General features: G+C 32.6%; 2 protein-coding genes across 3 annotated transcripts; both read right to left on the bottom strand.

Annotated features, from left to right (window-relative positions):
* Window positions 1-230: 230 nt before the first annotated feature.
* Window positions 231-27,291, bottom strand: LOC139093538 (uncharacterized). Its single transcript, XM_070644282.1, has 9 exons — window positions 26,980-27,291; window positions 15,578-15,709; window positions 8,155-9,929; window positions 7,225-7,669; window positions 5,548-5,833; window positions 5,229-5,369; window positions 3,855-4,083; window positions 1,701-2,342; window positions 231-1,056 (listed from the first exon to the last, which is right to left on the bottom strand). Exons 3-9 carry the CDS (start codon window positions 9,797-9,799, stop codon window positions 587-589), a joined length of 3,858 nt encoding a protein of 1,285 aa, XP_070500383.1. The 5' UTR covers window positions 9,800-9,929; window positions 15,578-15,709; window positions 26,980-27,291; the 3' UTR covers window positions 231-586.
* LOC139093539 (uncharacterized) lies at window positions 12,110-13,947 on the bottom strand. 2 transcript variants are annotated; one of them, XM_070644283.1, is made up of 3 exons: window positions 13,075-13,947; window positions 12,845-13,013; window positions 12,110-12,782 (listed from the first exon to the last, which is right to left on the bottom strand). In XM_070644283.1, the coding sequence occupies exons 1-3, from the start codon at window positions 13,472-13,474 to the stop codon at window positions 12,671-12,673; spliced, it is 681 nt and encodes a 226-aa protein (XP_070500384.1). In that variant the 5' UTR covers window positions 13,475-13,947; the 3' UTR covers window positions 12,110-12,670. The 2 variants fall into 2 exon arrangements, with proteins under 2 accessions (XP_070500384.1, XP_070500385.1); XM_070644284.1 differs by having other exon boundaries at window positions 13,078-13,947.
* Window positions 27,292-27,372: the final 81 nt, after the last annotated feature.

The following is a 27,372-nucleotide window of genomic DNA, read 5'->3' as shown; positions in this document are numbered from 1 at the left end:
TTCTATTTGAATTTATCATAAATAGAGTAATTTTATTCATTTTAAAATAAAATAGTTTTTTTTTGCAATAAAATATTTATATTTTATGTGTAATCAGGATAAAATTGTTGAATTTAATGATGTAAAGGATTTAGTCAGATTTATTTTAAATTCCAACATTCAGGCAGAGCTTAAAGTCGACTAGACTCCATACAAAAGCCTCAAAAACGACCGTTATTTTTTTTTTAAAAAAAAAGAATTTTTGGCGTTAAAATTCAAATTTTTTTTGACCGTTACTCTAACTTTTCTTCGTAACGTAAACTTTTATTTTAAAACAAGTTGAGTCCGAAATGTTCGAATTTTTCGACAATCTAATGTCGAAAAACTCGAATTTGAGACGGCCACACTCTGACAAAAGCCTAGTCGACGTCCAGCCCTACCTTGAGGTTCCCCACATCCCAACATTACTCAAGAACGACCGTTGAAACTATATATTTTGTATTATAATTCATGCTGTACACCATAGATATATTCAAAATTTCAATACATCCACAACCCATAAAATCTCCACTCATTAATATCCATCTACTTCACACTTATTCACTAATTATAATGTACTGATATCTGTGGCAATTAAATCACCATTAAAATCAAGATTTACAGACGATGCAGATGATGACGATGTCGGATCAATATTGAGTTTTATTTTCGTTTTTGTCATTTGATTATCAGTATCAGCACTACCATCAATTTGATTAATATTCTCTTTTTCTAATGCCAAAACAACAAGTTTACCATGTCCAATGCTTGACATTTGACTTTGATTATTAATATTTGATGATAATGTTGTTGTTGATGATGCATTTGTTGCATGCTGATCTGTACCGGGTAGGTCTGGTAGACTACTACTTGCTTGTAATTTTAATAATTTTGGTGAGATAAATTTATCGCTGCCATTTATATTAGATGCTAAATCACAATCATCACTGGTCGGTGTTGAGACAACCTTTCCTGTTTTTTCGTCAAGATTCACTTGAGAATTGACCTTTTTTATTGTGTGGGTGTCGACTGCAATGTCTAAAATTGAATAAAATTGTCTTAATTGTCGATATAAATTTAACATAATTTAAAAAAAAATCCGCCGAAATTCTGGCTCAGATAAAATTTGTTCAAAAGTCTGCCAAAATTCTAATTCAAACTAAAGTCGACTAAAGTGCAGGTTCTAACATAAGTCTGCATTAATTCTGGCTCTAATAAAAGTCCGTTAAAATACTAGCTCTAACAAAAATCCGCCAAAATTCTGGCCCAGATGAAATTCGGCCAAAAGTCAGCCAAAATTCTAAATCAATCTGAAGTCAGCTAAAGTGCTGGCTCTAACAAAAGTTTGTTGACATTCTGATTCTAACAAAAGTCCGCTGAAATTCTGATTCTAATAAAAATCTGCATAAATTCTGGCTTTAATAAAATTCTGGTATAATACTAGCTCTTACAAAAGTCCGTCAAAATTCTGATTCAGATAAAAATTAGCTAAAAGTCTGTATAATCAAAAAATCTGCCAGAATTCTAGTTCAAATAAAATTCGGCTGAAATTCAGGCTTTAGCAAAAATAATAAATTAATTATGGTTTAAAAAAAAGTCCGACAGAATTCCGACTTCAACAAAAGTCCGCCAAAATTCTGCCTTAGTCCACTAAACCATCAAAATTACCCCAATAAACTCACCTTTTGAGTCTTTTCTATACTTTTGTGGATCACATATTTTTGGTCTAGCTCCCTTCGAGAAGTCAGTCATATCCTGCATCAGGAAAGCCTCATTCTCAACGGAAACCATTGAGAAGCTTTTTTCTTTGTCATACTTTTTCTTTCTTCGTCTAGAACTGTGTCGTCCAATTGAATTAGAAGCAAGTGATGGAATCGATCCATGTTCAACTGATTCCTCAATTACGTCCTGGAATTTGGGTTCATCAGTATAAACTGGATCAGGAACAATGAAATTACCCATCGGTTCATCGTCCTCATCTATAAAATCAACAGGAAGTTGGAAACTATGTCTTTGTCCTGGATTGTGATGCGATCTTGATGAACTTCGAAGTGCAACTGCACGCCATGGAGCACGATCATCAAATCCACCAGCTGCCTCATTCAACATGTGATCATGATTCATATAATTAACATGTATCGGTGACATCTGTGGTGGCAGCGGTGACAAATGTCCATCATTTGGAGTAAAATAGACAGATGCCTTACTTTCGTCAATTGATTTAGCACTAAAGTGCTCATGATAGTCAGGAGATTTGCAATCGAGATTTTGTGTGTCGAGCTTTGCAAGCTTTTCTATTTTTGATTTAAGGTAGACTTCAAAGGCTTGAAAAAAGATTAAGAAAAAGTTATGAGTTAATAATATATTTTGGGTATGTCTGCACTTAAGTGACTCAAAATATTATTAGACTTAATGAGGATTAATTCATGTAAATTTTGCAAACATTAAGTATGAATATGTAAATTATGATTAATTGCTCTTTTTGGGAGTTTTTGGCATGTTTGCCTTAAATGAAATGTTTTGTGAACTTTGTCATCATTTAGTGAGTTTGATTTATGATTGGGATCGTTTGGATGTTACGTAACGCTGTGTTGTTCAAACTTTGTGCCACCTAAATGATTTGAATATGCCATGAGCTGCATGGTCTGTATGGTTCGGTTGTGGCTTACCACAAAGATGTGGTGGAGCATAAAAAAATTTGTACAACATTGACAAAACGCTTAATGAGGAGAGGATGGTGAGTCGAAGTGGCGAGGATGAGTGTAAGCACAGGGGGAAGCTGATCTATAAATCAGAGCTCGAAGTCGAGTCGAGTCGACTCGGAGTATCCTTCGATATTTTTTCTTAACACAAACTCATTTCTAATTACGCTCTTTTCAATGTTACGTAATATCCGAACGTTCCCTAAGTTCAATGTTCTAAAATGTTGTTATCATAACTTTGTATAGTGTATATTGAGGTGTCCATTGAGTATATTTGTTTCATGATTGATCAGCACAACCCTGAACAGCACAGTTTTCAGTCTTTATCGTAAAAATGGGCCAAAATTAGGAGTTAACCTGAGGTACACAATGCGACAAACCGTATTTTTTGCCACAAAATTTGGACAAAATCACCCGTTACGATGCCATAAGGGCAACTTCTTGTCTTACTGTAAATTCAACGAAACGGTGCTCTGGCGAACTATATAGTCGACTCTCTATTGCACTCTATTGAGTTGCCGTTAACTCAATGACGTAGGCCGCGTACCCACACGTACCCTCGCGAATGCAGTGTGCAGCATGGATTGTCGCATGTTTCATCCGGATGAAAGCGGATAGAGGAAATTAGCAATTTAAATGCCTTATTGTACTGTGCTGTTCGGGTCTAACATTTCAAATAATCCTTGAGTCACTTAATTACACAAATATTTGTTCATACATAAATCAAATCTATCAAAATCACAAATGATAAACAGCACCAAACAAAAAGTAATGGGAATGTTTGTTAGCAATTAAAGGTATAACTTAAATGAAGTGTTTGCCTATCAAAGTCATGTTTCGGTTAAGTATTCCGAAAATTCAATCTAAATTCACCACTGTGTAACATTATGAACTATGAAATGATCCCAAATGTCAATACAGTCCAGTTAGAAAAATTGTTTAAAAAAATTACTTTAAAATGCCAATTTATGGATGGTCCATAAGAAATATTGATATTAAGCTATGATACTAAATAAGAATTAAAAGTTATTGCACTTGGATGTCATCCACTTGACCTAATGTTAATAATAACAAAATTATGAAAAAATAAAGCCAAAAATAGAACTAAAAAATTTTTGTGCAGCACAAAAATACCTTCATCTGTAACATTTTCTTCGTCCTCGCCACGTCCACGACAATTTTCAAAGTAGAAACTTGGAAGATTTTCGAGGACTTTATTAAGTGTTTGCTGTTGATATTTGTAGCCTTCACGGAGTCTTAGGACTTGATGTGCACTAAATTTACGAATTTTATTGCGTTGGAAAACGTAATTTTCTCGTACCCAGTTCAGCTGACCTGTTGAATACTCACGGACACGTTTGACCTAAAATGACATAAACTAATTAGTGAGCAATTCAATGACAACCTTCAGATACTATCCAACTCATCCCCACAGTCACACAACCCTTGGAAACCCCATTCTTTCATATATCCTACACCATATGCCATTCTGGTCAGATCATTTGGTTAAATAAAGCTACAAATGATGCACACACAGAAGACCACTCGGAATCATCATTCAAGCATATTATGGCATCTCTCACATTTACCATGATTGTGGTTTTAAACACAATCCAAGATAAAATTACCACAATAATATCGCATGTGTGCTTGTGGTTTACCTTGTGGCTTCTGAGTGCACTTTTAATTGAAGAACTTTAGTCATATAATTCTATATTTAAGTATAGAATAATGACTACGTGTTGTAATGGTTGAAGATTTTATTTTTAAATTGTGGCTTACAGTCTCTGGATATAGAGTAACTGTTGTGAATGACGCAAGTTGATTGATCAATCAAGAATCAAGCCACAGTCCGGAGTGGGACTGACTTGGCGTCGGATTTGGTTTGAATCTGACTCTATGCATCAAATCAGCGTGATTCTGACTTTATATTGGATGGGGCTTCAATTTAGCATCATCCCAGAGTCACACGTGACACTGACTTGATGTCGAATTTGGTTTAAATTAGGTACCTAAGTCCAGTTTGACAATGATTTGATGTCGAATTGGGCTTCAGTCCGGCATCATCCCAGAGTCTCACCAGACACTGACTTGATGTCGAATTTGATTTATATCTAATACTATACCACAGTCCGTCGTGACTCTGATTTGGAGTCGGATTTGGTTTAAATCCGGCACTATGGCCCAGATGAATTGACCCTGACTTGATGACGGATTGGGTATTAGTTCAGCAACATCCAAGAGCCAAGCGTTTCACTGACTTTGTGTCGGATTTGGTTTAAAACCGGCAGTATGCCCCGGTTCGGTTTGATACTGAGATGGGCTTTAATCCGGCACCATTCCAGAGTCACGTCGCTCTGGTGCTGGATTTCTGATCTTTTGACTGACTTATGCCATTTAGGCATGCATTGTACATCCAACCATTCACTCAACCATACAGAATCACACACGTGTCTCCTTACATTCCTAAAATATCGTTGTAATCTTAATAAAATGTAAAAGTCATACCTGATCACTGTATTGTTCACGCATTGCTGATATATGATGACTTCCAATATCGCGTATATCACGTAAATTCTTTGTTTGTGACGAATAGCTATTCTGAATCCAATCACATTGCTGCGTACAATTTTCTTTAATACGAGCAACCTTAATTTTGATTTTTATGTGAAAAAATATGAGAAGAAAGAAGGTTTATAGTTATGATTATGAGTTGTATGTTGTATTGGAGTGTAGGGGAAGTGGGACATAAGGGGTAAACTTAGGGTAAAGAATTTTCTTTTTTAGCTTTTGGTTTTTCTTATCAAAATCAAAGAGTCAGTCTTACCTGTTGCGCATAATTCTCACGCAATCTTTCCAACTGTTGACTCTTGTAATGCTCAATTGAATCCAACATTGCATAAATTTGTCGTGCTTTCGTTTTTGTTTTATCATTTTTATAACAATACGAGCAACAATTCATGCAAATTAGATCAATAATTCTGAAGCGGATAAAGATTTTCCTTATCAGTTGGAATAATAACGTGAGTATTAGGAAACCAAATGCACAAATTAATCCTGTCACTAAACCGCCAATTTTAACACGATAAAAGATGATTGGGTCGATTAGGAGTCTATAATGATATAGAAAATTTTTCGTAAAAATGAGTGAGTAAGTTCTATGAATGTGGTTGATTGCTGTGTGTATTGATGAGAAATTAAGGAATAGTGCTTGATGATTGGATATTAATGTGTTATGTACACAACTGTGTACTCTAGTTTGACTAATGGATGTGTAAGAGTTTATTAGAATTTACTAATCTGTAAGGAAACAAAAGTTATTCATTTAATTTGAATCTATTAAGGTTCGTGTCACTTAAGCTAGGCTACGCGACAAACAACTGTATCGCAACACGATCTCAGTTGTATCGCGACACACTACTGTATTTTATCATGAATACAACGAACAAAGTTGTGTCGCGACACACTATTGTATCACAATATGATCTGTTTCGCAACATGAACTTATCTGTGTCGCTATACACTACTGCATCGCATCACAATCTTTGTTTTGACTCGACATACAAGAGTTTTGTAACATGATCTCAGCTGTATCGCGAAACACTACTGTATCACAATACGTTCTTAGTTGTGATGTGACACACTACTGTATCGCAACATAATCTTCGTTGTATTACAACATGATCACTGTTGTGTCACGACACACTACTGTATGACAACAAGTTCTAAGTTGTGACGTGACATGCTACTGTATCACAACACGCTTTTAGTTGTGACGTAACACACTAATGCATCGCAACTTGATCTCACTGTCGCGGCACGATCTAAATTCTATCAAGACACATTACTGTAACGCAACTAAATATGGCTGTGTCGAGACACAAAAACCATCTCAACAAATTCTCAGTTCTGTTGCAACACACTACTGTATCTCAAACCGATCTCAAATGTGTCGTAACACAATGTGGTATCGCAATAAGTTCTCAGTTGTGTCGCGACACACTGAAAACTCAAAATTGTATAAAATACCTAAAATTCTTCCAAAAAGTCAATCTACCATCAATACTAAATCCAGTTGACAACAAATAACATTAAACAAATGCGATTAAAGTCTTCAAAGTCATAAAGCTTGATTACCATCATCAACAACAATGACAAGTATTGTCAAGAATCATTGAACCGACGTCATTTAACAGACTTTTTCAGCTTTAATTGTAAAAATGTGACGCAATCTCACATACTAATTATAAAAACATGAGTGTTGAAACATTTTATATCATGGATGAGTTGGAACAAAACAAAATCATTCAGTTGTGTTCACAACTTTGTCATTGATTTTTTCTGCATTTCAATTGTCTCGACTGCATATCAAGCGCTGTTGGCATTTTTGCTATCAATGAATGCAATTTTTATAATGAATTTTGCTATTCCTTTACTTTCTACCAACAACTCAGCTATTTTTACACATTTATCGGATTACAAGGACGGCAGACGTGTAACTCACCTGACATCCTTCGTTGCATTTCCCATAATATTAACGGCAAAGCACGTATACAATCCTGAATCGGTTCTCGATAAGTTATGGACTTTAAGAAAGCCATTTTCAAGTAATGTAATGCCCGGTCCTTGCCAAATTCTCGTATTAATGCTTTCATGCTTAGTTTCAGAATCAAAATTTTGCTGATTTCTTGCATTCTCAATTGTCTCTTTAAGTACAGAGCGATGATGTTGATCCAGCTGGAATTTTGCTGATGGATCAGCTTCATAGTTGTCATCGTGTCTTAAAATGATTCCTTTTGGAGTTCTCCAGACAATCTCGGGTCCAGGTGTGCCAGCAAAACTGCACTCGAGTATGGCGTCGGTGAACACTTGGTATTCTTGATCTGGTGTTGCTGATATTAAGAATGGTGCTACACAATTTATGTGCTTTAAGATGCGGAGGATATCACCTGTGGATGGAGAGAATTGAATTTATTATTGATTAATTTTATAACGGTTTTTTGAAATTTAAATGATTAAGAAAAGTACTGATTGAAGTTGGCTGCAGTTTTTTGAGAAAATGTAAATAAAAATTGTGAAAAATAGGAAATAATTAAATTAACTAATTAAGAGAGCAATTAAATAATATTTGTGAAGTGGAAATAACAAATTATAGTTCCTTAATTAATGTGCGCATGAAGATTTTAAGAAAATATCAGCAATTAATCGTAAAATTTAATGAATTTTGAAGAGTGATATTTTTAACAAATTTCTCGTTGGTTACTGTGTTAATTAGAGATGTCTAGCTTCTTTAGGACTTGGATCTCAAAAGGTAAGTCCAATAATAATTTTAACTAAACTTAAAATCATGAAAATATCAAGAAAAATTCAAAATTTCCATAATTTACAACCAAAATCATCCACAAAACCTTAAAAACTAGTAAATATTACTCACCAGGATATCCATTACGACATTTAAGTTCCGACAATCGTAGCAAGTCATATGGAAGTGTTTTATTCTTAGCTTCAAGTTCATTAATCCACGAAAGCATCCACACCATATGACAATCACACAATAAGTCATTGTTTAGCAAGTTTAGAACTTTCAGGTTGACTAAATGTTGAATACCATTTGGTATAAATTCTAAACGATTATTTGACACATCAAGTTCAACAAGCTGATTCATTTCACCGATACCCTTGGGTAGGAATGTCACTTGACTGTTTGTGATGTAAAGTTTTTCGACACTTGGTAGATTATAGAAGAAGCATGACTCGACAATTTTGAGGTTTGTGCTGTTGCGCAAAGATAAATATTTTAGATTCTTAAGAACTTCCTTGCTGACCGTAACATTTGTATTTGTACGACTTATCCAATTACTGAGCTTTTGGATCTTTGTATTATCCATAAAAATCTCAATAAGCTGATGTTGATTAGCAAATATCCCTAATGGTAGATTATAGAGATGATTTAAGCTCAAGTCAATTGTCCTCAATTGCTTTAATTGTAGAAATACAATATGAGATAATTCCTCGATTCCATTATTAGATAAATTTAAAAATTTAAGACCATCAAGTGTATCAAATGCATTTCTATCGATGTGAATGATCTTATTATCAGATAAGTCGAGTGTATGAAGCTCCTTGAGGCCATACAATGAATTCTTATTGATACCGTGCAATCGATTATTTTGTAAGTGCAATACTTTAAGATTGAAATTGTGAATAAAGAAATTGTCCAGGAACGATACGAGTAGATTATTTGATAAATCAATTATCTCAACTGATTTCATACTCTCGAATGCTTGATAAGGCAATACAAATAATTTATTATTTGCCATATTTAATTGAATTAAATTTCCTAATGCATAAAACATATGTCTTGGTATATCATTAATTGTATTATTTGATAAATCCAAAACAGTCAATTGTGATAGATTATAGAATATATCAGATGATTTGCTTAAATCTGTTATTTTATTACTACTCAGATCTAAATGTCTCAAATCCTGTAAGCCCTGAAACGCATTTCCATTTAGATGACGGATGGAATTTCTTGCTAGATTTAATTCACGTAGACGATAAATTGTTGAAAAGTCAAATGACTCTATACGATTGCCACTGATATCAACATACTTTAGTCGACTGTAATTCTTCTTATGGAAGATTGACTTTAGCTGCCCATCCGTCAATTCACTATCGATATACGATAATGATTCAGTCTGTTGCTCATTAGTCACGTTGAGGTAATTTTCACTTGGTGTACGAATATTTTTCAAAATAATTTGCTTGTATGCTGTCTTGGATTTATCAGTGTCGGTAAAATAATTCTGATTGATGTCCGTTACGTCAACATTCGTGCAATTTATTATTTTATTATCATAATAATTGTTACTTCCAACGGAAAAATCATCATAACGATTTGAATGAATAAATGGAGTTACAATACATCCACTAAATGTCGATGTATCATCTTCAATGCTATTATGTACAAATGATAGTAACAGGAATAAATTTAACATCAAGATCCACAATGTTGAACGATTTTTACAACATTCATATGATCGGTCCATTTTGAATGCAGCTTTTTTGTTACACATTCCTTGGATTTCTTATTAAGTTTAATAGTTTTATCTTTTGTCTTATTTGACAGTTTATAACGTGATAATGTCACCAAAATTTTGTTGGTTTTCTCATTTAAGAAGCAATAATGCATGTTTATTTAAAACTCTAAAATTAAAAAAAGAAATGAAATGCAAAATTATTAATTAATTTTATTATTAAATTACACATTCAGAACTAGTCATTTACAGAATGGCAATTATTAAATCTACATTAAATGGAAGGGATGATAGAGAAAATTAGATAAGTTTTCATAATTGTCAATTAAGTCAGGTCGTTCCTTTGCGACACAATACACTTCAAATGACTTACCACTTGGCGTAAAAATTGCCAAAAATCCGATCACATACCATCATGACTATCTCTAACTCAAGACCAGATTCGATGAAATTCGACCTTAGAACAAAGTCCAGTCAAGTGAATTTTCGACCGTCCTTACTTGTTTCTTTACTTGTCTATGCAAAAATGCCAACCTGGTCAAATAATACTCGATTGAACCTTAAATACTGCAATAAAGTGCCTATTTCATGTCCTAATATTGCTTTTATTCATTCTAACTCTCTTGTTTTGTTAACAAGATCTCAATTATTTTGTGACAAGTCATGGATGTTAAGTGTTTTCAAAAATAAAATAATTAAAGATGATTCACTAATAATCAGCTGGGAATGTTTCCATTGCATGAACAAAATTCATAAAATGATATCAAAATCAACGATAGTGAGTTCTTATCTTAATTCAGATTGGAAAAATTGTTGTAAAAATCAGACATAATTAAATAAACCTGGGCTTGGAAATGAGGGGATGTTGGTATATTTTGTAACATTCGAACTTATTTGTGAGCGGGCAAAAATAAGTTATGGCCCCTAAAAGACATAGAACATGATATCAAGAGCAATGCAAGCTCATGAGTATGTTCAACTAGTGCATTTAAGTAGATCAAACTCTTGAAAGTATGTTTTTAGCTTATAAGGGAAATAATGTCTAGTTTGACCATATATTCGTACAGAAAACCATAGTTTTAAGTCAACACAAACATTGTATGAAGTAGAATCAATTCAAGCAAAACTTCGAGCTCTGCTTTGCATTAAAAATACCAAATCTCAGCACATTAGTGTACTATAACCAAGAATGATTGCAAAAGTGTTTATATAAACCGGAAGTTTTCAGCTTCGATGCTTATTTCTGCATTATTAATGCTTTACTTAAAAACTCAAACTTCAACAAATTATTTCAAGCAAAATCATCAAAATTTAATGCTTAAATTCTGATTCAGCGAATTTAATTTTCCAAAATATTCACTGAATTATTTTTCATCACACGATTTTGCTTATCGCATGTCTAATTTTAAGTACCTGTAAAATTTTCGATAACAAAATTAATTAAATGACTCAGTTTTTTATTATTTTTTAACTATTGAATCGAATTTCACTTCTTTTTGTTCTGAATAATTTTCAAAGTCAGCGACTAGCCTCATCTAATTGAATTTAAAATCGATTGAAATGATGTCGTGCGAAGTTAGGCTTCCAATTGGTTTGGGTCTTACTATAGACTGTGGGTCTATATGGTACAATAGATTATTAAACGCAGTTCCTCATAAGACTAAGCCCTTTAAGCATTATTATTGACTACATATTGCAGCAATTTACAAGCTTACGTAGCTTAAAGTCCATTTAGAATCCATATAGACTCCTCTTCCTACTTTGTGTCACTAAGAACAAATATCATCTAAATATTTACACAATTTCAATTTTAATTAATTTAATTCATTCATCCATTAAAGGGATCTTGGCAATAAATTGATATTTATGTCTTTGTGCACCCTGTTGAGACACGAAACTAGTAATATGAATTGGAAATGATACATTGGAAATAAATTGAATGCATTAAAATTGATTATTCGATTAATTAGCATTGAGAATGTCTTCTTAGAGAAGATTCATGATTTTTATTGAGCTCGTTTAAAGATTTATTGTCACATAAAAGGAGGATTTGTGTTAGTTGGGATGGAAAGTTTTATTGAGGTTGCTTTTAAAAATATTAAATTAGGTATGGGGGTGTTTAGAGAGGTTGGAGATGGATTGAGTGTCAAAACCTCCGTTTTAGGCAAGAATTTTACATTTTTGACTCCAAAAACTCTACTAAATTAAAGAATTTTCTCAAAAAATGAGGAAAGGAGATTAGCTCGCAAACCAACCCTTCCCTTTGAATGCACCCCATTACCTAGATAAAAAAATTGATAAAATATCCAGTAAACAAGTAAATTTTATTCATTTCATTATTTTCTACCTCTTTTATCAGTCATTTATTTCTATCAAATTGACTTTTATAGCTTTCTACATTATCATTCACTTTATTCAGTTTTACTGCTTTATTTGTTATTCTGCCAAATCTCAGCACATTATATTTACAAATTTGAGCAAAATTCCATTTATAAAATCTAATCTTGAGCTTTCTCTTGACCTTCAACTTGAACTACAGTCTATATTACCTAGAAAATGCATTATTCTATAAGAGAGCTCGGTGCCGACTCGGATTTTATGTTTTAAATTCGATTGAAGTACAATTTGAGCTCTGATCCTTAAATTCCACATTTTCTACACAGAAATCTAGCAAAAATTCACAAAATCTCATAAAAATATCAGCTAATTTCCTCACTAAAGTAAAATTATAGTTGCAAATATTAATTCACTTAACGATGTACGACGCAGAGAGCATTAGAGCTTAAAGGAAGAATCCAATTTCATCTTAATCAACATCAAGTTCAATTATGAGAGTCACAAGGTCGTTATTCTCCTACTTAATTCAAATTATCATCCATTTAATTCATTCACTAAACACGAGTACATAATTTAAATATTGCAGCTATAAATCATATCGCATGGAGCACTTTGCATTCCTTCATATACAGCTTGTTGAATATTCTGTAGATATTCATTGTAGCGTGGATTGCTTGTCACAGAACTGAAAATTAAGAAATTCTTTGTTTTAGAATTTTTTAAGGGTTAAAAAAAGTTTTGATTTACGGATCAAAGACTCCAAATCCGGATAGAAGTGCTCGACCAGCTTTCAAATATTCAGCACCATGTTCAGGCTCGATGCAAACGGCACGATAAAGACATCCAGAACCTCCTGAGCCTTCAGCTGCTAGGAATCCCAAGAATATTTGCATTTCCGCATTGTCGACAATTTGACCTTTGGGAAATATTTTTTTGAGTATTTTGTGAGACTTAAACCTTGTTGTACCATGACTTACTACCTTCCATCATTCTCGCACGTCCATATTGACCCCAATTGCCAGCACCAAGTAATCCAGTTGCAAATATTAATGCCTTTAACAGCACTAAAATGAATAAACTCGTCATATTCAAACTTAATACTTCATTTCCACCAGCTGATCGTGCGACCATTTCTTTAGCCATTGACATTGTAAATTGTCCAAGTGGACTAGCAACAAAGCTTTTTGCTGTTTGCATAAATCCGCTATTCCAGCTATTATTATGATGATTATTATGACTGAGTTCCGGAGGCATTGGACGACGCGCAGGCGGCATTACTGGAATTCTTTCGTAAATTTCCTGATTTTGACAGTTAACGCCCACACTTAGGAATGTTAACAATATTATGATAAACAACGAAAGTCCTTTAATATCCATAATTCGCTATTTGGCAGAAGCAACAACTTTATTTTTTTTCACAATCTACAAATTTCGAAATCCAAAATGTGACTGACAAGACGCAGGTAAAATCAACATATATTTATAGAATTTAGATGGTATAACGAGGAAGAGAGAGGAACTACCTGATTACAAAGACTCCATTGTGTTCATTCTGGCAAATCCATTTTGAGTGGAATTGTACTTAAATAATAGCAATTTTATGTCATGAACATAAATATGTATGTAAATGCATACGTTATGGCTTGTTAAGTCTGAGACAAAACATTTAGTGCGACCCATCCGAAATGCACAAGTTTCCAATTTCTTTCAGTAGAAAAATGAATTTTGTTTTCGTTGCCTTTTTAACCAGATAATTGCTGCACAGACATTTGTCTCCAAATGTTTTTCGAGATACGGCAGGTCAGGCATGACTAGGATTTTTTTAAATTTTACCTCTTAAAGCTAGTTTTGGCTTCATTTTACGATTGATAAATTGAGATAAATTAAAGGAAGTGAAAATGTGCCAAACTCACTGATGCCTTCCAGAACGACTAAAAATATAGCACATGATGAATATTTTTTGTATCTCGAACGTTCCAGCGACAAAAATATCTTATTTGCTGTGAGAATTTTTTTACACATTTGCAATTTTGTTTACACATTTTTCATTGAAGCTACGAGCTGCTTTCAAATTGGCATTGAATTTTCATCTCAATAACAAATTTGATTAGATTTTTATTTGAGCTTGCATATATTTGCTTTTTAAATTTGATGTTAACTTGGGTTTGAATGGTTTATTTGGAATTTGAAGAGTAATTCTTGAAAGTCAGTACTCTGGGGTACTTTTTGATGGATATTTTTGGAATTATTGTGATGTGTACTCTACATTAGGGAACTTGAGTAGCAAATTTATCGTTAAATTGATCAAAAATTCGGGCTTAGTCTGGCATAACTCTGATTTTGTGTCGGATTAGGCTTAATTTCAGTACCAAGACAGAGTCACACCGTCTTGGTTTAAATCGGTCACCATGTTGGAATTACGCTGATCTAGGTAAAACCTGGCAATATACCAGAGTCTCGACAATCTGCTTAAAACCCAGAATCATATCAGCTTCACAACGACCTGGTTAAAATTAGACACCATGTCAGAATCATGACGGTCTGGTTAAATCTTGAGAGTAACGCTGAACTGTTGACAGAGTCACGTCGGCCTGATGTTGAATTTTTAATCGATTGCCCAATTTGTACTGTTTGGGTTAGGTTTAAGACATATAAATTGACTGTGTTGATAAAGACACAACAGTTCTCAAATTCCCAAATTGGTAGAAGTTATTGAAGGATAGAGCTATCTACAGACGTTCTCTAAATGCGGCAATGGACCGCCTAATCAAAAAGTAAGATTAACAATAGCATATTTTGAGGACAGCAAGAGTTCTTCACGAGGAAGAAGAATAATCAAGTCAATTATATCCATTGAAAAGGTCGTTGGTATCACAGGATTATCCGGTTTGAGACTTTGTCTATGCATGATAAAAGGCACACATGAGAGTCAGCCAAGGAAATAAATAAGAAATATTGAAAAAAAAAAATACTAAATTCCATTCAAAAAATTGTAAAAATTGAGAATTTTTTGTAGCTGTAGCTACTTTGATTCCTAGTCTAGCTAGTAGTCTCAACCATTTGTATACATTGTATACCAACTGTTTACATAGCTCCTGTCTAATGTCTGACAATTATTCCGAAAAAATCAATATCTTCTTCCACATTCTCAATGTCTCAAGTACCCCTAAAACTCATATCAATTCAAAACATTTCAATTCAATTATCTTAACAGAAGCAATTTCCTCTGTTATCATTTGATGGAATACACATCGATATTGAAAAAGTAAAAGCACATTCGTGTAGCAGTTAGTTCAATAGAATTTGTAGAACGGAGAAAAAAGAGAGAAAATGTCAGTCATTTGAATGAACATTCAATAGCATGCAGAAAAAATTCATTTTGATACAAATTATTTATGAATGAACTAAAATGCTTAAAATAGATTGCATAATTTGCCTTTTTATTTCTGTAAAGAAAGTTCAAAAAAAAAAGTCACTTACCGATGAATTACGACGACGATGAATTCCAACTTGATTCCATTGTTTCATTGCACAATTTTAGATGATATCAAATATTTTTTTGATTGTTTAGCTATTAATAGCTTCTGTGATGTTATTTTATGGACGAAAAATCTGTGGACGAGATGAAAATAATGAGAAATTGTGACTATAAAATTTGATTTGTTTGGGTTGACTGGATATAATGAAATGAAAATTTATTTTTTGAGACTGTCGATGAATTTATGAATTTAATTTGTAAAGAGCTCGATGTTCACTTGAACTTTATATTCAATCCATTCGACTATTCCATACAAAATCCAATTCAACTTGCAGCTATTCCACAAACATCCACAAAAAGAATGTTATGGATTTAATTTACACAATTCCTTGAAAATACTATTGATTTTTTCCATCTAGAAAGATTCACAGCTAGTGCAAGTAAAACTTTTAACAACAAAACTTATGCTTCTCACATACGAAATATTCGACAAGTGCTGCATCGTGCTTTCTTGCGTTACATCAGAATTCACTTATGTTTTAGCACGATCTCGAATCGTGTTTTTCATTTTTCTTTACATTAATCTTCTGATTTATTTGCAATTCTTTATTTGAACTTGCAGTTTTTTTTAATAAAGTTTTCATTCAATGCACATAGTTGTAATTTGTAGATAGATAGATATCTTTTACTTGGGGAATGTTTGGGGATTGCGTTACTCTTAGAAAGGAGGATATATTCATAATTTTGTTACGGAGGAAATATTTTGGCTTTTGATTTAGTTATATAATGTTACGATAGGGGCTGTCCAAGAACTCATGGAAAGATACTGTCGATAGAGACGGTAATGCACTTGACATTTGCAATTGACAACCGGTTGCCCACGTTATAGCCAGATTCTGATGCAAACTAAGAGCGGTCATGGATCACAATTGATCTGCTCGGCCTGCGAAGTAAGTAAGAAAGCTACGATGGAGAAATGGGGAGATGGGGGCTCTTAAACCTCTAACTGAACCTGAATCCTTTCAGAATTTAGGATAGTAAATTATTAAGTTAGTGTCAAAAAAGAGGCGTAGATTCAGATTAAGATAGGAATGTGTCCATTGTCATTGTAACAGAATAACACACACAGTAGAAAATGAGAAAAATTGTATTCCCAAAAAGCCATGACTGGCATAGGGTCCGACTTCATGTAAACCACATAACCTTGAAGCAACTATCATTTCTGCTTTGAGTGCCTTTCTGACTAAATGTTAGCATTTAATTAGATCAAGTCGCACTAACAACGTTAGCAAACGAATATAGAGCACTTTACATCCTCTACCACTGATACTAAACCAAACTATAGAACTATCCAAACTAACCAAACCATAGAATTTCATTCTATCGTACATAACCTCACTTCCAATTACATATCTTCCAACTTTTTATTAAAATGCTCTACAATTTTACAGCGGTCAGTAAAAATTGAACTACAAATTGCAACTCACAACCTGTGACCAATTGATAATTTAATTATCAGTCTGTAAACAACAATGCACTATTTGACCTTAAACAAAGTATATAACCGACTAGATATTGATACATTTTCATGATATTTTTCTAAACCAAAATGAATAAAAGTTCATATCATCTCAATTACAGTGAATGAAATCAATACTATTCTAATCAATGAACATGCTCTAATTGGCCTTATTCATTGTACTAATTGCTTTATCATTCATTATATAATGTAGTTCATATTAGACCAGATGTGTAGACACAACTAGCAATTTTTCTTAGAATTTTAATCCACGTGAGAACATAATCTGATCATTTAAAATGATAATTGCACTACAATCTTGTAAATTTCGCAGTAGAAATAAAAATCTCACAAATTTAATACGGAATTGTGTCTAATCGACTTGATTCCGAAACACAATAGCTTCATAAAAATGCAAATCATTTGCATTTCCTTTAAACAACTTAAAGGAATTTCCACAAAAATTAAATTTTTTTTTATTCATAAGAAAACTTTTTTAAACACGAACATTTTGCGGTACATCCAATAAAATGTTTAATGGTTTGTAATAAAAAGGGGGTTTGTTGGGGAATGATGGGTATTAGGGGGTGGAGGTTGAGGTTCTAAGGATGAGCTTAATTAAGGGTTTTTGAGACTGGATTGAAAAATCACCGAACTGTGTCGATCCATGGAATTGGTTAAAATCAAACTTTAGAAGCCTTAAGGCCTAATCTCTAAGGGGATTTCTCGGTCTCTTTTTCTAAAGCAGTGGTGGGATAACTGTGTGTCGTTAAAAGTTTTTGGAAATGGCATAAACCGTATGTCGTGTGCGATTTCTGTCGAGGTTAATCCAAGTGGACAAAAATACGTCATAATCTATTGATGACAAGCTAATGTTCAGTTGATATCTAATTCTAACGTATGCTTGGCTAATCTCTAAGGGCGTTTCCCGGTCTCTTTTTCTAAAGCAGTGGTGGACAACCTGTGTGCCGTTAAGGTGTACCACGAAATATAAAAGGTTATCCAACAATGTTCTAAAGAAATTTCAATTTTTAATTAATAAATCCCAATTTATCCTTGCTTAATTCAATTTTAAGCCAGATTCGACCACCAATTGATCCCCTCCTGTCTACGTCCATTCAACAATGAAGTAAAATGTACCTCAAATCCAAAAAAAACATGAACATCTTCTCTACACGACCCTCAAGCTTCCCACAAACTAAAATAACCATTTAAATGCATATGTTATGCAACAATGCAGTCAATTTTTTTACATTAAAGTCAGAACATTTGGAAGCTCATGGAAGAAAAGAAAAACTTTAAGCTGAGTGAAGGTCACACAGCAGTAATGATAATAATTTTCAGTATTTTTGTATGTGCTGCTTCTATTTTCGATATTATGAATATTATATGAGGCTTAATGTGCAGTTATAAAAAGACTGTCTATAGATTTTCCAATAGTATTTCAAAAATTGAGAATTAAATATTTATAAATAAGTCACAAATATTTACACAGCAACAAACAAACAATCTAATTAGGTAGGAGAGGTATGAAGGCATATAGCACTTGATGAAAAAACTTACAGCTTATTGAATAAGCTGTTGCTAATTAATGATAAAAAAAAATTTTGTAACAACCACAATTACATCACAAAAAACTTCTATGTCGAACTTCACACTTCATCCACAAGTGATCCAGAAATAATGAAATTTCTTCTTTACTGTTTACAACTACATTTTTTTTTTTGCTCATCCAGAACATGCGCAGTATTTTAGAGGTCACGGTCTTCATTAGGCTGAATGAAATGTTTTAATGTTCGTGACATACGAATTTAGCTAATTGGCCACTTATCATCGATGAAATAAAAAGAATATGATTTTCATTTCTTATCAATTAATCTCTAAAGGGCTCCGACTGCAATGTCAGACTGATTGAATGACTTTTTGAATTTTCTTTTTTTTTTACTGTGTTTGTTTCAGACAGACTATTTTGTGACATTTAATATGATAAGTTCATGTGATAATATGTGTAGGATGGTTGGGTGGGATAGAGTAGTTTAGGATGGCATTAATGAAGGTCTGTGTGTTTAATCTGATGTGAAGTGTGGGTGTATAAACGGACGGAAAGGATTTAAGCAGATTTAAATGGTCCAAAACATCATAGAGTTTACTTTTGGGACTGAATTTATGAACAATGTTCTAGTGTTGCACTTGGTATGTAATGCTCCCATTTTCTAGCATCACAAATAGAGAAGGTTCCCCAAGGAGCATTTAAAGCTCTGCGATGGAGCCTTTAAAGACTCTGGGGAAAATGACTCAGTGGGACAACCATATGGCACCTGTTACGCTCAGCATTACATCGCTGAGTCATTACAATAGCAAAGCTTCTTAAGTTGTTGATTTATACAGACACACTGTTCCAATAAGGCCGTAAATGTGGCCTAGAGACAGCTTCTTGTCTTTGTGTCAAGTCAATATCGATTACAGTTTTAAACCAGGCCGATATCGACTTAATGCTCGATTTGTTAACCTTTCGAGCTTTTTGGTTGCATTATCAATTGTTAAGCTGTAGCCAGCAATATATCTAGGATACAGTCAAGAACTGTAGGTCCTGAACTTCATGAGTTTTAGTTCTGCTGTCCTGCAAGCTTTCGCTGTACTCTACAGTTCGCTCAAAATTGCAGAACTGCAAGTTTTAGCCAAATACTTGCAGTTTAGAATGAATCCTCAAAAACACTAGCCTTCAACTGTCATATAAGGAAGGTCATGGATTGAAATTGATTTGTCAAATCAATAAAGTAAGCAAGACAGCACGTGACTATTATTTCTAAATATATTTCCATTTTCTAACAAATCAAATACACTATTCATGACAAATAACTGGACATTCAAGCCATAAATCAATATAATAAGTTTATTTTATTGATCAATTACTTAACTGGCTTTTTTTTCTATCAACAAAACTAATCGATTTATCAACAAAACCTCATATATTCAGTCAGTCGTCTAATAACATATCAACATGAAAATTGCTGACACAATCAACTTTTTACCTCATAAAATATTGCTCCAAAATCAACAAATCAATAAGGTACAAAGGAAAATATGATGAATTATTTATAGTTCTTTGCACAAATAGGTTTGTTTACTATTCTAAAGAGACTTGTGATTCTTTCAACGAATTAAATTAGACAATAAATCAAGCCAAAAAATTTCAAATTTCTCATTTTCATTCACCAAGAAATGAAAAATGACATTTTCATACATGCTGAAACCGCTGAGCCTACAGTTGTGTACATTTAAAATTAAATTGCACCCCCAAATAAATTTAATTTAATTAAATTATATTCAAAAATTACGTAAACAATTGCTGAAGCTAATTGCAGTTGTCGGTCGACTTTTTGACGTGAAGCGCAATTTCTGTTATCTGTGCTGATTATAGAGCACAAATGATTGTGTTGGATTACAAAAGGATTTTTATATATTTCTGAATGAACAGACAGCTGTGCTTTTATTAGTGATAAAAAAGATTGTGAAAACAAAAACTGGTTTTGGTCTATTTTTGATGAATTGTTCTCGAAATGAAGGTCGACTTAGAACATTTTTATCAATTGTTTTTGTTTAAGTTATCAATTTAGAAGAGGAAAAAAACACTCATTTAAAGGCCATAAATTAAAAGATTATGAAGTATTTTGAAAATTGGGTTGATTTGTGGCTTTTGGAATACATTGAATTTGATTTGATTTTTTGCTCTCATTGTAGCTCTGATTATGAGCATACTCACATAGTAATAACTAGTTCTACCGTATTTTGGTCCACTTGTGGAAATCTGACCGATCAGCAGCCTTTAACTCATTCAATAAATCCAAAATTCTTCAAAATTTTGAAAAACAATCTAAATATCAGTCTTACAGACGAATTCCTTGATTTTTTCAGTAAAAATCACCAACTACATCAACAACAGACCACTTGACATTTTCATTATTGATTAAAAATAATCAAAATCTACCTCAAATCAATCAGACTATATCTTTAAATCTTCTACACTTTATTAAGCTCAAAATAAATTGGAAATCATCCCAAAAAAAAGTCTCACAGAAATGAGAGTGGCATCTCAATTACTCAATTTTATTTTATATTTAGCTTTCAATTTGCGAATTTCTTTTCAATTAAAGTCTCAAAAAACTGAAATGAAGTTGATGAAGCTTTCAAAAACACACACAATAACCGCAATATCAACAACAAAAAAGCGTCACAGAACAACAACAAAATCTAAAAAAAAAGTTCTCGAAGAAAAATTTTTGTCGAGCCATAAATAAAGCACATAATAATTTGATACATTTGTTCATCGTCTTTTGACATTTACAACATTTTTCTATTAAAAAAGCATCTAATTACTTTTGTACACAATTTCATTCTTGCGTGCTACCCGTTTTTATTTAGTACTGAGCTCAAAGGGTCATTAGGATGTTGTGTGATGCTAGAAATTGGTAATTATAGCTCTATGGTTTTTAATTGTGGCAAAATTTGGATGTGGAGTTTGGTAATTATATGTAAAGGGTTGGTTGTGGTCCTGTTGTGTGGTTTAGATTAAATTTTGGTATAAGGAGCCGTTCACATATTCTGATAAGCAATACAATCAATTTTCAGGACTTCCCTAGCTTTTTATACGCTGTTACTAAGCCGTAGACCCACTTTATCCTTTAAAAACGAACGTAATATGTGAACGAGCACATGAACAGACGACGCAGAGCTCGAATTTGATTCATATTTAGGATTGTAAGTCGGATCGACTCAATTGGGATTTCAAGTCGACTTTGAGCTTCGGTAGTCAATATCTTTGGCAAATTGTCAAAATTAATCATGTAAAAGAAGTGATTTAGTGTAGCATAACATCCAAGATCTTGATTAATATCGATTACAATTCCCTCTATTAACACGGACCGTTCATTTATTAGAGACAGCATTGCATTTGGTATTGGCAATTGGCAGGCGGAAGCTGGAAATAGAACCAGCTTTAGGCGACATCTGAGGGAGGCCATGGATCACAGTGGATCTGTACGGCCAGTGAAGTAAGCTCATTTATTACCTAAGGCTAAAAATCAAATTCCTCCCCATTCCCCTCGGCAACAAAATAATTTAAAGTTTATCATAATCTCGACCCCGACTAAGAATGATACGTAATAAGTGAAAACGACCATCATACAGTCATACAGCCAACGATTAAAATTAATTAACAAAGTTCATCTTTATTCATTAGCTTTGAGCGAAAAAAAAAAAAAGAAAAGTAAAAATAATATGAACATTTGAACTCACGAATGAGCAAAGAGACAAGATAAGATAGACTAATAGGAAATAATTTTTTATACTCTATATTTTGCTGCTGTCTGCGGCAAGCGAAATGCCTCAAAATATATATATAAATACATATAAAAGTTATGTTAACACCACACATTTGCACAAATGATTATTATGAGATGTGATGATTATATAGACACATTAAAAGAGCGTAAGCAGCATGTTATAATTTCTGGAATTACGAAGTCGCTGTGGATTTTTTTTTGGATATGCTTTTCGATTTTTTTCTTTTCTTTTTATTGCTAGATTTCACAGCTGTTTTATAGATAATTTGTATGCGGTTATTGCGTAGGAAATTCTTTGAAAATTTAATTGGATTTGGACGAATGTTTGGATATGTTTGTGTTAATTGAGATAAGACATGAAGTGGAGCTTGGGGTGATCGATATTAGTATTTATAAACTGGATGAAGAGATGATAAATTATAGGAAATTGTTAGATTTATTGAGTTTAATATTAGAAGTTTAGGTGGCTATTTATAAGCCATTATTAAGTTAGATTCTTGGATTTTGGAATTTTCTCTCAATTTAGCATCTGAAAGGCTTCAAATTTTACAATTTTGGATCCTCTTTCTTCAATAATTCACGACTAAAAAGAATAAATCATTAAATTTTTGATGTAAATTTATATTCACCATGAAACCTTTCTGTCTACATCAAAGAATGACTTTACAAGAAAATATCGAACTTCAATGTAACTAGAACATAGAGTTCCATTGACCTGATTTAAAATTTATCATGACCTAGTTAACAATCTGCTTCCAAGTATTGTGTAATCATTTTAGATTACAGTTCTTGATTTAAAATTTAATAATCAAGTAAAATGCTCCATTTACAAGCATTTTATGGAAACTGTAATGTTGAGAGCATTGGGTGTATCCTTGGCATACCGACAACACTGGATATCAGTGGTGGTCTGCCTTTCACTTTTCGCTGCACAACTTGATAGTAAGCTTTGATAGAAACCGCAAAATACATACGATTCATGGCATTTGTAACATTTTTGAGGCACCCTAATGTGCTGCGGCACAAAGGGTGGCCATCACTCTATATAATGGTTGAGAGATCGGGGTTTTTTGTGAGAATTAACCCCATGAACTCACAAATGAGTGAAACAGATTTCCGGCTTATTGCCTAACCACTCAACCACAGAAGCCTAGCTCTAGCATTACCAGATTCCCCTACATATGACTCAATACCACAAATTCAACTCTGCTCAGACACGATAATATTTAATTTAAACAAAAGAATGAATATTTCCACGACATAATCATATATAGTACATTTTTATCATAATAATCTAATCATAAGATACAACTACTTTATGCTTCATTCTAATGATAAAGTCAACGAAGACAAAAGTGGTTTGATGGCTGCATATAATGCTATAAGACGATATGTAAATGTGGTAATGCTGGTTTTGTGGAATGATGTTTTGAAGAAAATTGGTTGAGGATGATTCATGAATGAGGTTTATTTAAGTTGTTATCATTTTGTGAGACGGGCCCTAGCAGAGAAATCACTATTAGGTACCATGATTGTATTTAAGTACCATGAGAGCATGCTCTTTGGCTGTTAAGAGTACTAGTATGAAAATCTTAAGTTTTTGAATGTGTTCTTTAAATGACTATGTCATTTCAGGTTTTCATATGTCAAAAGTCAGACATTATTGAATAAAAGGCCATTTTTTGACTATTTAGATCCCCCAGATCAGTGTGACTTCAGTTCGAAATTCAAACATGGCATCAACTCTGCTTTTAGGTACCGTAGTGGTATTTCTGTAGCTCTAGATTTGGCGAAATACGGCTCTAATCTAGTCAAAATAGTTTTAATTAAGCTCTAACTTAGTCAAACTAATCTGGAAACACAATTTTCTGACTTTTTATTGCCGTGTGTCTTTCGAACAACCCCTTATGACCTTTACAATGCATAAATTAGAATAAAACTTGTCAAAGCAACAAGATAAAGCTCATCAAACAAGATAAAAATCAATTTAAATTGTTATTCATTAAAATAATTTGAAATTGATACATTTCTCCGTCCTAAAAGCTAAGTGAATCATAATTCATGCTTCACATATTGAAATGAAAGCTTTATTTTTCCATTCCATCAATGCACAAATTCGCGTATAGTTAATTTGATACAGCCAGCAAGCATCATAAATCATAATCAAATTCGTCATAATTTTTTCAATTTATGCTCAAGAAGCAAGCACTGCAACATTTATTTTTGTATCAAAAACCTTGAAAAGACTTTCTAGAAGAATTTTTTGAGAGCATTGCAATAACAATGAACCTTTAAATAGCAATTTAAGCTCTAATTTACGGATAAAAGCACATCATTTAGACTCCTACAACCAGTTGACATTTACTTATCGACAAGACGTCATCAAAATCTTCGCCACAAATACCACAAGTGTAGCTGAATAACTGCAAAAAAAAATAAAAACTCTTTCGCGTCTTCTTCTTGCTTTTTTGTCGAATATCTTAACCCACGTAATGCATTACGGTAAGTCATAACTAGCACACACACTAAATTAATTTTTTTGACTATATTTTATAATATCCAGCAATATTTTGTGTATTTTATTCATTTTCACGGAGAAAGAGAGCGATGTGGATGATGATAAATTGCCAACACAAAAGGAAACAGTGAAAGAAGAAATATATATACATATGGGATCGATATTACATGAATATTTTTTGACTGATTTTTATGATCGATGCTTCTTAATGCACGTAATTTGGCTGTTTGTCATGTGAAATAGATATTTTGTGAAATATTTGAAAGGCACATGGTGTAAAAAAGGTGAAAAATTGTGGGTTAGGTCAGTATAAATATTGTATAGAACTGAATTTCCCATGATTCGATTGTAAAGCCTCACTATATTCACCCTATCTACTCTATATATGAACAAATTATCATAAAATCGATTAAAAATTTGAATTTTAAAACTGGTGTCGTGGCTTTTGGTATCACAAAAATAACAAAATATTGTTTCTGGCGATTCGTACTGAGAAGCTCAAACCACTTGCCAGATGGCACAGTGATCCCGATCGACGATATAATCTATTAAACCATCTGGAGTCCTTCTTAAAACCCGAAATCTTCAAAACTTGGTGATAAATTACTACTTACTGCTACTTTTTACTACTTTTTGAGCATATTTCCAAGATTATGTATTTTTCTGCATCACTTCTTCAATGTTTTATAACAAAAATAGCTGTCGATGAATTTTAATGAATGTATTAATACTTGAATATTAGGAGACAAAGAAGACAGTATCAAAATGCAGCAGACTTATACAAGAAATAAGAAACAAGAAAAAAAGCTTATGATCAATATTATCAATTCATAATATGTATGAATACTCAAAATACGATACCGGGTCGACGTGACTCGGGTTCAGTTCATTGACTTGGTTTAAACTGAATCTGTCATCAAGTTAGAGGAATGGCGACTTGGGGTCGGATTTTTGATGGACTTAAAGATTTGTTCTATTTAAACATATGTAACTAGCTTATAATACAATGTTTTGATCAAAATTCAGACATTTTCGAGAAAAATAGTGAATTTTACAATTTTTTAAATAAAAAAATTGTAAAAATCTCGATTTTATTCAATTTTAAGCAAATTGATTTGGATTTTGTATGGAAAAATTGATTCAATTTTAATAAAATTCAAACTTAAAGTTTTAAAAACTAATAAAATCGTAAAAATCAAAATTTTACTATTTTATAATCGACAAAAATTGCACAAATCGTAAAAATTTTGATTTTTAACCCCGGATTTAAATCCATCATCACGAATCAAACTTAATATGTACTACACAACAAATTTTCTATCTCATAATCACATTTCCGGATGTAACTAAATAGCAAAAAAACACCAGACGCATATCCGATTTCTCCATCACAATAGAAATAAGGAAATGAATTGTCCTTGAAAATGCTTGAACTATATTTAAGTCTGAACAATAATTATTGTGTTTTTCACATTTCTATGGACAACAAAAAACTGCACACGATTAATTTTTCATCGAAAATAATCCAAAAATATTCCACAAATATGCGCTAATACACACATATAAATTAAAATTATTTTGCTATCACTTTCGCTTGTTTCGAAGCTTCAGATGAGTTATTTTTTTCTCTTTCTGTTGTTCCTGTTTATTGTCATCATATGTCTGTATTTACACACTCGGTTGCTACATGAACTTTGAAAAAACTTGCGAGCAAAATAAACAAAATAATATTAAGAACAGGAATGGAAAGAACTTGTATCAATAACGAATACAACGACATAGATTTTTTTGCAACGTTCTGCATCCAAACTTGCTGCATTGACATGAAAGAAAAAAAAATCAATAATCTTATCTTTTGTTGTTGCTTTGGAAACTATAAATGCAGACAATATGCACAAAAATTGCATAACATAGGAAAAATTTGGTCTTAAAATAATTTAATTTATGCTTTTATGTCTCAAAAAAAGTGAAAAAATTTTCATTTCCTATTAAAAGAAAAAAAAATGCGTAATTTTCAGCACTCACCAAATTTAAATGTGGAAGAAACTTTATGCACTCAAATGAATGCAAAATTGCAATTTTTTCACTTTAATTCACCTTCAATTTATAAATATTTCACAATTTTAAAACTCTTTTTTTATTGTAAATTTCTTTTTTTTCTTCGAGAAGAATTTTTCCTTTTCACTTTTTTAGTTGGAATTTATTTGGTTGAGAATTTTGATGACTTTTTGACAATTTTCATTCACTTGATGGATTTTTTGCATTTTTCTTCACTTTTTAAACATTTAATCTTTGATTTTACGTATCTTTTAATTATTTTTTGTGATTTGTAAGACTTGAGAATAATTTTTTTTTTGTATATTACTGAAGAGTGGTGTGCTGGTTGTGGGCAGATTGTCTGGCTTTGTGTTGTTGTTG

The sequence above is a fragment of the Chironomus tepperi genome, unplaced genomic scaffold (assembly GCF_022539635.2).
Source record: "Chironomus tepperi strain 1889 unplaced genomic scaffold, CSIRO-AGI_Ctep_v1 contig_337, whole genome shotgun sequence".
Taxonomy (NCBI): Eukaryota; Metazoa; Arthropoda; class Insecta; order Diptera; family Chironomidae; genus Chironomus; species Chironomus tepperi.
This window is presented reverse-complemented; position numbering and strand designations above follow the sequence as displayed.